Source organism: Protopterus annectens, chromosome 1.part0 (genome assembly GCF_019279795.1).
Source record: "Protopterus annectens isolate FY-2018-M chromosome 1.part0, PAN1.0, whole genome shotgun sequence".
Lineage (NCBI taxonomy): Eukaryota > Metazoa > Chordata > Ceratodontiformes > Protopteridae > Protopterus > Protopterus annectens.
Genome location: NC_056725.1, coordinates 1,380,482,672 through 1,380,495,164, shown reverse-complemented (window position 1 = coordinate 1,380,495,164; position 12,493 = coordinate 1,380,482,672). Strand labels below are relative to the sequence as shown.

The 12,493-nt window shown below is 37.0% G+C and overlaps 1 protein-coding gene across 1 annotated transcript in view; it reads left to right on the top strand.

Moving 5' to 3' along the window:
* Positions 1-8,966, top strand: part of LOC122801746 (gamma-aminobutyric acid receptor subunit rho-1) — a 384,251-nt gene extending 375,285 nt beyond the window's left edge. Inside the window, exons 8-9 of the mRNA XM_044071303.1 lie at positions 7,713-7,726; positions 8,673-8,966. Of these exons, the coding sequence (XP_043927238.1) occupies positions 7,713-7,726; positions 8,673-8,966 (308 nt within the window). The remainder of the gene's footprint in view (positions 1-7,712; positions 7,727-8,672) is intronic.
* The last annotated feature ends 3,527 nt before the right edge of the window (positions 8,967-12,493 follow it).

Genomic DNA, 12,493 nt, shown 5'->3' with positions numbered 1-12,493 from the left:
ATCAGATGGACAGAAAAATAAGAAAAATACTCCATGCTTATCAAATGGTATGAAAAAAAATCAGTGTATACCAAGATTATATAGTCCTTGTTCTGAAAGTGGTATGGGCCTCCTTAAAATTAATTACATGTATAGATCTGTGATTGCAGGATTGCATACATATCTGCTGGCCTCAACAGATCCAAACATAGTAAAAGTTTTAAAAAGACGAGGAAAGGAAGAAGTCTAAGATGATCTCTCTGCTTACATTAGTGGAAGCATTCAAGTGTCAAATAGGAAAGGAAATCAAACCAGAAGTAGACAGAAATCAGAGAGCAACTGAATGTGCCAAGAAACAAAAAAAAAAGAATATAAGGAGAAGGATCAGATGAGAAGGAAAGAAATGTGGAAAAGCCATAAATATATTACCAAGTATAGAAAACTCCTGCAAACAACCTCATGTTGGTCAAGACTTGATGCAGGAATGATTAAGGAGAGATGAATTTAAACCAAAAGATGAAAGGTTAATATTAGTAGCTAAAGATAGTGGACTACATACATGTTGGTTTGCAAAGTCCATTAAACATGTGGGAGAGAGACAAATGTAAGTTTTGAAAAACAGAACTGGAAACAGTTGCACACCTTGTTGCTGGTTGTGATATACTAATGGCAGAAGGACTGTATATTGGAAGGCATAATAATGTGGCAAGACTGTTGTATTGGGGATTGTACAAACACTACAATACTGAAGTAGCTGATAAGCATTGGACACATGAGCCACAAAGCACTGGAGAGAATGATGACATTTGTATCACTTGGGATCACCCATTACCAACAGTTCAGAAAACAGCTGTGAGAAAACCAGGAATATCACTCCATGAAAATAAGAAAAAACATAATTGATCATTGAAATTGCTACACCCAGTGATTGCAAGGTCTTACGTACAGAGAGAGACACAAAGTCATAAAATACCAGGATCTGCAGTCAGAAATAGGAGCAATATGGATGACAGATAACCAGACAGTTCCAATAGTAGTAGGAAAAATGGGTCTCATAGAAAAGAATTTACAGCCATCTTTAGATATGGTACTGATACATGTAACTCAGTATGAATTTGCCAAAGGAGTAAATTCTAGGCACATTGTAGGTGTTGCAAAGAACACTTTGGGCTAACATCTAAGGCTGAAACAAAACTAATTTCATGAACTTTAATTATACCCTGACTTAGGATTGGAGTCCATTCCTGGCATGGTATTAGAAACCCAAAATACTTAGAAAATTTAAACAGCAGTATTATGTATTGTTACTATTATGCAAGAAGCCAAGAATTTTCAGATAGAAGATATTCAAAAAAATTAAGAGAAAATTAAAGGAAAGAAAAATACTTGTATAAGAAAACTTGTCAAAAGCTTCCAGTCTCAATTTGTGTTCATTAATACAACAGATCTATGAAAAACATTACATAAAGAAAGAAACTTTGGACTGCTTGGAAAAAGAACAGAGGAAGTGCGAAAATATAAAGAACAAAACCCATAGATTTTTGAAAGATATAAAAAGAAACATGGATGTGGGAAAGAAAAAAATAAATCTGATATGGTGCAATATTTATGCAAGGGAGAAGGCCAAACTAGTCAATACAAAAATGCAGCTCCAAAGATATTTAAAAAGAAATATAGACAAAGGTACCCAGATATGAACAATTTCACAATACAAAAAATAAGATTACAAAGGGGAATGTAGAACAGAAGATTAGTAAAGCAGTAATTAAACAACTAGAAGCGGAAGTTATGGAATACCTGTGAAGTGAAGGATTTAGTTTAGAAAGCCTAACACAGGTTATGTCACAGCATGATGGAACAATACAGTCCTCAAATTAAAGAGAAATAGGTGGAGCAGGAGACATCCAAAGAAAAATATGGACATGGGAAAGAAAAAGAGATTTAATATGGTGAAATATTTATGCAAAGGAGAAAGAAAAAATAATCAATACAAAAAAGCAGGACCAAAGATATTTGAAGAGAAATTCAGGCAAAGGCAGATGGATATGGAACATTTCACAACAGAAAAATAAGAAAACAAAGGGAAAGCAGAAAATGGTATTAGCAATGGAGAAGGTAAAGCAATAGAAACTAAAGTTATGGCTTACCTGTGAAGCGAAAGATTTAGTGTAGAAAATCCAACTCAGGTAATGTCACAGCAAATTAGAACAATGAGTCCCCAAATTAAGGAAAAGCAGGTGGAATGAAAAGCTTATGATTACTTGCAACATGAAGATACTCTGCAGCCTTCAGCAAGAACCCAGTACAAAAGTTCAGTTGGAACTGCACACCAAAGGAAGCAGCTGCAAACAGTGGCAACTCTGACACAGTCAATGTTGAGGAGTGATGGGCCATTGAATTCCCATATGAAAGAGCCATGGATGATGCAGGATGCAGCTAAAGAGAATATGTCAACGGAAGAAGATTTAGAACTTTCTGTAGAACACCTGCAGGAAACACAGAACAAAGAATGTAACCTCATTTAGAAGAAAATGATCTAAGTGAAGAGTTGTTTGATTTAATAGAGATGGCTAGACATATTAAGACTGAGGAAAGAAATAGATTACAGCAAGCAAATAAGACGTAAAATGTTAAAAGCCTGATAAAATAGATGAACACAGTAATAAAGACTATTTACCGAAACTCATGTGATTATAACAAAAGTAAATAGGATATATTACTGTGCATCTAAATTAATAACAGTTAAATTCTTACTACAAAACACAGAGCAATAAAGGAAAGAAAGGGACAAATTCAAATATTATTGTGGAAGCATTGAAAGAATAAACTATAAAGCAATTAAGGCAAGAAGTGTCATTGTTAGAAGACTATACAAGAGGAAACAGATAAACAAAACTACTTTAATGCATGCATATCTGCTGACCTCTTCAAATCCAAACATAGCGAAAGTTTTAAATCATGAGGAGAGGAAGTCTAAGATGACCTCTCTGTTTAGTTTAGCAGAAGCATTCAGGTGGCAAGTGGGAATGGAAATCAAAACAGAAGTAGAGGAAAAATCAGACAGCAACTGAATGTGCCAAAAAACAAAAGAAAGAATATAAGGTGAAGGATCAGATCAGAAAGAAAAGAATATGGAAAAGACATGAATATAGTGGCAAGTATAGAGATCTCCTGGCACATTATATTGATTAGAATTTGATGCAGGAGTGGTTAAGGAGACATGCACTGAAACCAAAGGATGGAACGTTGATAATGACAGCCCAGAACAGTGGACTACATACACATTTTTACAAAGTCCATTGAACATGTGGGAGAAACAGTCAAATGCAGGCTCTGTATAAAAGAATTGGAAGGAGTCACACATCTTGTTGCTGGGTGTGGCACATTAATGACAGAGGACCTGTCTACTAAAAGGCATAAGAATGCGGCAAAACTGTTGCATTGGAGATTGTGCAAACACTACAATATTGAAGTAGCTGGGATGCATTGGAAAGGTGAGCCATGAAGCACTGGAGAGAATGTTGACGTTTACATCACCTGGAATAACCCATTGCCAACAGTTCAGAAAATAGTTGTGAGAAAAGCAGGTATAGTAGCCCAGGAAAAGAAGACAAAAATAGCATTGATCATTGAAATTGCTTACAGTGTCTTATGTACAGAGAGACACTAAGTCATAAAATACTAGTATTTGCAGGCAAAAATGGGAGCAGTGTGGAAGATAGATACCCAGACAGTTCCAATAGTAGTAGGAAAAATGGGTCTCATAGAAAAGAATTGGCAGCCATATTTAGATATTCTACCAATACATGTAACTCTATATGAATTGCAGGAGGAATCATTTCTGGTCACATTGCAAGTGCTGTAAACAGCACTTTTGGCTAACATCAAAGACTGAAACAATACTAATGTCATGAACTTTAATCATACTCTGACTTACGAATGCACAATCACAAAGAAGGGACAAAAAAATCTGAAAAACCAAGAAATCACTGCCAGAGCCTACTTAAAAAACATACCAACAGTGATTTCCTTTGGAAAACAGTAATCACTTCTGTTCCCCAATATTTTGTCATTTGGACACTTGACATACCACTCAACTGTCCAGATTTTCTCAGAATGTCCAGATTTGTGCCTCATATTTTTAATATGTTCCTCATAAAATTTGTGGTTTTCTGGCAAATCACTGAGAGTTGAAGTCAATCATAATAACACACATTTAAGTTTCAGACTTCATATTCTTCAGAAATGCGTATTTCAGGAAAACCTGTTATTCTAACAAATCCCTAAGTTTAAAAGAGTAGTAATTATAATTTGCCCCTTAGTTTGAGCCTTTGTACCACCATTATTTTTGACTTTGCCCAGATTTCTTGTGCTTAGATGCTGAGAGTTTGACCTTGACAACCTGTAGATACACAATCCAAATCATATCTGTATACAAAATGTAACTTCACACAGTGTGCACTCAGAATACACAGGCAAAATTACCTTTGGTGGAGAGAATGCTTGTGAATCTCAGGAAATGTAACTAAACTATAATGCTAATAATTCCTAACATAACATTCATTACACTGCATGAAAAAATAAGCTGATGGCATAAAAAAGATTGAAAAGAAGCTCAGACTTAAATGACAATAATAATAAAAAAAAATCGAATTGCCCCAGAACTACAGTAGAAAACACCCATGAGACACTTCATTTATAAAAGGTTACAGTAGCTGCCTAAAGCACAAATCAAGTAGAACTTTTAGTTAGTTTCTGTAGCCCAATGAAATCAATGCAAATGAGTAATTCAAATCTAAAAGAAACAGTGAAAGAACAGGTGAATGGAATATCTGCTATAATAAATACAGTGTCTTGTACTGTAGCATTAGGAAACTATGAGTAGCAAAACCTAAAATATATATTTTTGACACCTACTCTCATACATTCTGTATTGTTATTTATGAAAAAAATTTCAAAAGGTTCATAATGCCTGAAAAAAATAAGCAACATTCAAAAATTTAGTGGCATTATATGAAACATGACATCATAAAGGATAAAACTACCACTGATAATTTAAGTGTGGCATATGTAGCCATGGAGATATTTGGTGCCCTTATTTACAATAAACATATTTTATATTCTTTTCCTTGATATTTCAGAAAGCAGTCAGCATAAAAATACATAAAAATCACATGAAAAGTCGCATTAGGATAGACAAACAGATACTGGGTTCTACTTTAAAACACTGAAATCCCAAATGCTCAAATCTCATAAACTTGAAAACACACAGACCTGCATTTGCATGGGGGGAGACAAGTCCCCCACATCCCTCGCTACTTATATATTCTAACTCCAAGACATGGGGAAAGGACCAATACCTCAATCCCTGCTGTGTCACAATCCACACAGTCCAGGTCCCAGAAAAAAAAACACTGTTCTGTTTCACTGTGGTGGTTTGGTCTTGCGAGATTTAAGCATTTGGGCTCAAACTCATAAGATTCAAGCATTTGGGCTTTCAAGGTTTTAAAGCAAAACAATAGATACTGACATTTTATGTGTACTGTTCAAGGTTTTGTTTATCTGCAGTGTAGTCTGTAAGACTACAGAGAAACATATCCATACTTTCCATATTTCATTAATATTTAAAAACAGTCTTACAAGAAATTGCACGGGACCAAGTGAAATGTAATATTGTTATGTGCAAAACTGTCTCTGACACATTGATATTAGCATGCATACATTTTGAGGTACTGAATGTTGGTGAAATTAACAGAAAATGGAAATTTGTGATCTTGGTTTGCCAGAAAATGTAAGCAAAATAATTGTTGATCTTTACAGAGATTGTTTTATATTGTACAGCTCTTGTTAGTTATGCATTTATATACAGCTTATGAGAACGTGAAGTTTACTGTGCAGTTATAATGCTTTACTGGTGCCTGCAAATGCACAAAATATACTATTAACAGCAAGCAAGATATAAGGGTTGTAGATTTTCTGCAATTGCTATAGACTGAATGAGTGAATTAGTTAAACCTGTCAACAAACACCTGCTTCCTATCCTAGATTCCTGAACACCCATAGTGCAATAATAAGCCTGTCTTTCCAGCATTTATTATATTACCTTAGTTTGCAGGAAAGCTACACATTTTCACCAGTTTTTCACCATTTGCAGAATTAGATTGTGTAAATTATCATAGCTCACACATGTCATGACCAGATAACACCTCTGGAAAGGTTACAGTGCACAGTGCAGGTCAGGGATTCCTTCTAATTGATAAATGTCAAGTCAGCTGCAGCAGCTGGAAAGGCCACAGAAGTACCTCACAAAGAGGATTACTGGCCTCAAACAAATGCCCTACACTGACCGCCTCAAAAAACTCCAGCTTTACTCCGTAGCATATCGCCTACTCCGAGGTGATCTCTGCCTAACATATAAAGCTACTTCAAACCCAGAACTGTTGGACATGCTACACCTAAAGAAATCCCAATCCCTCCGAGCTACACACTCTAGGGACCTAAATCTTGTCACCACAATAAACAGAACATGCTGGAGGGATAGATTCCTGTCCCAGAAACTTCCCATACTCTGGAACAGGCTACCCATCTATGTCAAGCAAAGTTCTTCATTAGCACTCTTCAAGAAAAATCTTGATGAGTGGATGGGAAATAGGAAATACACCCCAGGGATCACTTCTGTGTCTCTGCTCGACAGTGGCACAGGAAAATAACTTTCTTGGGTGACGTAAGCCAGGGAACCTTGTTGGCTAGGCTTGCATAGGCCCTTGGGCCGATAGCCTAGTACCTACCTATGAACCTATGAACCTATGAACCTATGAACAACATAATCCAGGAGATGGGTGTATGACAAACAGGCATTCTTGTGAACAGTACTAAGTATGGATGAATTCTTGGTTCATTCTGATACTCTGCTCAGGTAAGCCATTTCCTACCAGGATAGTAAGCATATCTAGCTGTTACAACAACCATATATATTCCCTTTTATTCCTCTAAATAACATCCACAAGCAAACCAAAACTACATTTAGGAATAGGATGGCAAGATGGCTCATTTGCACATTTGCCAATGAGGGATGCAGAAGTTTATTTACAATCATTGCACAAGCACTACAAATAAATATCTGACTAGTGCCCTAAATATATTAGTCTGCCATCTGTTTTGAGAACACTTTAGTCTTTGCAATCTAGAAATCTCTTAATTCTTCTTAACATAGTTTTAATGTCACCCTTCCCACTTCCTGATGTTCTCATTGATATAAACCCCCCTGCACACATATAGATAACAAGAAATGAATTATTTTTTCTTCTGATTGCTTAGCCTGTAATTGCCCAAGTTGACTGTTTCTGTAAGTTAGTTTTCATGATCATTAGTAATGAACTGTCACACTATAACTTTGTCCAGCAGCATTTTTATATCCTTCCCATCCTGTAAAAAAAATCAGAATTCAGGACATCCAAGAAGACATATGATTGATCACACTCATCTGCCCTGCCCCCAAGTTATTTTTCATTCCATCATATTGTAGGTCATTTTTTATGTTCATTGAAATTTTGAGGACTGTAACTGTAATCCATGGAACAGAGTCACTAAACTGTGAATCGGGAGAGCATAGCCTAAGTGTGAGCTGTGGTGATCTCAGAATAAGTATATGTAAGCAGCAGGAGTAGGAAGGGCAGATTCCTGCATCTGTCTATAGACAGGGTTCAAAAACCTATTAAAAGTGTAAATGGGAGTTTTAGAAATGTCAGTCACTGAAAAACCCTTAATATTTGTGACCAGCCTCAGGTGATAGTCATTACTCTAGACTTACTGTCATTACTCACTCTTGTCTACAGTGGGACTGACTACTCTGTGTCAGTAACTCCTGATTCATGGGGGTCAATGAATTATGGGTAAATGCAGTAAGTCCTACTCTCTGCTTACTATTGTTTCATTAATCTTATTCAATTGTTATTTATTATTATCATTACTTTATTCTTACAGTGCCTCCAGTTATGTGTTTGGGTATGGTAAACACCAACTGTTGGACAGCACAAAGTTTGACTTCTAGACAGCTACAGTGTACCTTTTTACCTTGCTTAATCTTCAGGGTTCTACTGTAGCATGTCTTTATAGTTTGGATGAAAGGCTGTCTTCTCACAGAGTCACACATAACTGGCAAAAGAAGTGATGAACTCATTTCTTGGTTAATGATTCTCTTTTCCTAACCTACAGCACAAATCCCTTTTCTATCCTCTCCCTTTGTCAGATGAACATTGTTAGTTGTTCATATAAAAGTTGTAATGCATCAGAGCAAATGCCCTTAGAAGACACATATACTATTAGTGGTCCATCTGTCTGTCCTGATGGAGATGTGAGAACAGCTTCTCAACATTTGCTACTTGCATTTGTGACATACTTGATCTGGGCCTACTTCCAACCCTAAACTATGGCCATGTTCATTCCATAGACCAAGAGGGATTCTATGGTTGTGCCATGGGCAGCAGTTTCACCTATGAGATTACATATTATAGTATATGTCATTTCACTCTCTACTGAACTTACCTCTACATTCTGAAACATTCCCTTACCTTTGTGCAGTGATATGCTCCTAACTTCTAGAAATGTTTGCCTGTACTTTATTTTCTGAGGATGTAAATCTTACAGTTCTGAACAGTGAGAACTAACAAGGATTTTTTTTTATCCATTAACAGCTTCCTTGTACATGTGGATTGCCTCAGCCACGGCCAATGATGATAGATGGCAGCTACAGTGACGGTGAGGTCAACAACCTGGGCCAGTACATCGCCTCAGAAAATGGCGAGAAACAAGACAGAATGCTAGTTCATCTGGCCCTTACTGAAGAACGAAACTCTGGTCGCAGGAAAAGCAGATTTGGATATGTCAGCAAGAAGATTGACACACATGCGATTGACAAGTACTCCAGACTGATATTTCCTGCAGCATACATACTTTTTAACCTTATATACTGGTCAATATTTTCATAGATGCTAACATGAGTATCATATGTACCAAAATAATTTGTTTCCATGTGAGGTGAAAGAGTCTTATGTGAAGCTGGTTTTAGTAATATCCATTTGCATTAAATGGCAAAATGTCCAGTGCTGCATTCTTCCCTCTTTAGTGTCTTCCCATGACTGCAATAACAAGCAAACCATAAACTACATATGTTACTCTGCACACTTTGTATCCAACTGGCAAATGGATAATTATGACAGTATGTGTGATTTATTTATATTACTGTTCACAGTGTTTTTTACCCCCCTGTATCCATTGAGACAGCTGGAATGCTAAAAACTTTGGCAACATATTCATATGAAAGTTGGATGGGAGCACATCAAATTGAACTGTTCATCATTTGTAGGCTTTTGAATGCTACTGTATTTATTAGATGATGCAATTTTTATATAAAAACATTTTTAGTAATTATTTTACTGATTTATTTATTCAACACTCTTAAACAAGAGGCACAACGGGTATTAGTTGCTTTAGAATATTCTGTTGCATGAAGTGATAATACAATACAAAATAAACATTGAAATAAATCAAAGCACATCATGTAAACAACTAACTTATCAGGCATCTGCACACAAGACACTTATTGCAGGACTATTGTGAAGCAATCCAACACTCATGAAGCACAAAACGATCATAGCATAGGAAGCCTTAGGGCAAGTAGTCCTTCTTTAAAAGTAAGTCTAGTAATGTTATGGTGAGGAATACCTAGGCTGTTTCTAGCTACTGTACAATACTGGAATCCATATCAAACCCATGTGATATGATGCTTGGAGAAAACATTTTAAAACTGGCATGGAAGTAGTTGTTCCAATAAGGCAAAGTTTGCATTTGTTGTCCTTGATCACCATGTCATTGCATGGTTTGTGTCATATGATCATTGTGTCACTGCATGGTTTGTGTCATATCTGCACCACAGAGCTGGTAATAAACCTGTTGCATAGGTTCATAAGTTTATGCTACATTTACGGCTACATAGCTATCGTGAAGTGTAGCCATATCACTGTTGTAATGATAAGGATAAACTAAATCCTTCCAGACAGGAAATCATTAACATTAATGTCAGGCATGAATTTATAGTTTTCCATTGAGCTGTCAAAGTTTGCATTAAAGGTTTTCAGGGAGGTATTCTGCTTGATATGCAGAGACAATCTACCCTAAATGTGGGGGGTTACATTGGGTAAGAATTATATCACACCAGCAAGTGTTGATGAGCATACCGTGGTGGTTTATGTCTTTGGAGCAGTTATTAATTGAGCTGTTTGAGCTACAAAAGTACAGTAGGTCAAAAAGTAAGGAGTTTTTCTTAGTATGAAGCACTAGGAAAAAGTCATTTCAAAAGGGCCTCTAAAACTGAGTAGAAGGATAGAAATTGTCATATGCCAGGGCAGTTTAAGTAGCTTAAACCCAGAGATTTTTCTAGTTAGATGTCTCTGGGGTATTTCATGTTTTACAAGGTGCTTAAAGAGGTGCATTCCAAACTGGGCATCACATTCAATAACATTTCTGATTAGGGAAAAGTAAAGGGAGCAAAGACATCCTTAGACATACAAAGAGATGCCTTGACAGATACGCTGTCCAAAGTAAAAAGCATTCTTACCTCAGCTGAGACATGGTTGGTGAAAGAGAGCTCATTGTCAATGTGGAAATCCAGATTTTTACTAGTGGGATCTGTTTTAAGAGGAACCCCAACAATATGGTACCAGGAAGGGATAGGGGTCTTAGAGAAAGTAATCATGTTATAAGTGTCAGCTGTTAGGGTAAGCGCATGATTAGTGAACCCAGTTCAGGTCTGATCTAGGCCTTGATGGAGATTTTGGGTGTCACAAGATGAGGTGACAACGGTATCCAATTTGCAGATGTCTGCAGACGGTTCTAGGACTACTGAACAAAAGTTCAATAGTCCGAACCCACAATAACCGAACGCACTTTAACTAAAGCGCTTTCACTGAAAAAGTGCTTTCGTTAAAATGTGGTAAAAAAAAACAAACAAATAATAAATCTTCTTTTATGCAGGGGGCAAGCCCCCCTGCACCACCTGTGTTGGGTGCTGTGCCCCCCACACACCCCTACTTTTATATTCTCACTCAGGTCGCACTACAGTGGGGAAAAGGGAATTCTCCCTTAACCGCATCGCAGTGCGACTGGCACAACCAGTATACTTAACCGAAAGTGCTGCTTCGGTGAACAGCACTTTCGGTTATGTATGTTCGGTGATTTCTGCTTCGGCAAAAAGTACTGTCTGGGATCTGTACAGATCCCCTGCAGACTTGGTTATGCAGAGAGCATGGATGCTTGATATTTTTTTTTTTTTTTTTTTTTACCAGTGGTAGGATGCCACTAATAATGATTCTATGGCTAGAAAATATACCCCCTACTTAGATTACCAGAATTTAGTCCATAAGCCAATTAGCTATCTATTGGGCATTGTAAATGCTAGCAGTGAGTCTAGACAGTTTGCTTATGGTGCCAGTGTAGTTAATGGCATCAAAGGCTTTAGCAAGATTGAGGCAAGCAGTATGGACAGTCTGGCCTTTGTCTAAAGCTTCTGTGACCTCATTAAAAAAACATCCCAGTGGAGAAGACATGACCTGCCACTAACAAATCCAGACTGACTGAGGTTAAGAGTCTGGAGGTCAATTATGCTGTTGTTAACTAGTGAAGTGATAATGTTCTCTATAGCTTTACAGATAGCATGCTAGTGAGACTGATAGGGCCATAGTTGCTGGAGTATGTTGTGTAGGTATCCTCATGGAGAGAGCAACTGCAGCTGTTCTCCAAGATTCAGGAATATATTCTGTAAAAGACTGAGGTTAAATACATTTAAGAGAGTACAGGATGGTGTTTGATAGCCTAGAATATTGTCGTGACTCAAAGAATTTTGTAAAGAGCAGAAGCAACTTAATCAAGGATAATATGAGGTGGCACATTTGAGGGAACTGGGGGATGGGGCATGTGAGAGGTGCGAAGTTATAATTTCTGGATCAGTGTGAGATGCACCATTGGACATAAGATTAGAGTAGAACTGGGTATTACTCCTGAGTTTCCTGCTGCAGTTGAGGAAGGCCTCGTGGTTGTCCTGAATACTGAACTCTGTTCTAAGTTCATAACAGGATTTGCACTCTCTAATTGTATGCCTGAAGATATTGTTAAATACTTTTAAGTTGTCCTTGTAGTGTGGGAGTAGATTTTGTTTACAAAAAGAGCTATGAACTATTTGTTTTTGCTATAAAGACAATTTGTATGGCATTCCACAGCATCTGATTATTTCTGAATTTATTATTGTTCTTGTGGTATATAGGGATAACTAATATCTGCTCATGAGGGAGTAGAACCAAAGGAGTATGTCCAGGAAAGGGTGGAATCATGAACAGCTTTATGCAATGAAATATGCCAGCTGTTCTTGTCCAGGATATCTGTAAGTACAAATAAGTTGGATTTAGACTAATCCCAAAATACTGTGTTGTTATATAGGTAAGAAGGCTTATAATAAGGGTGA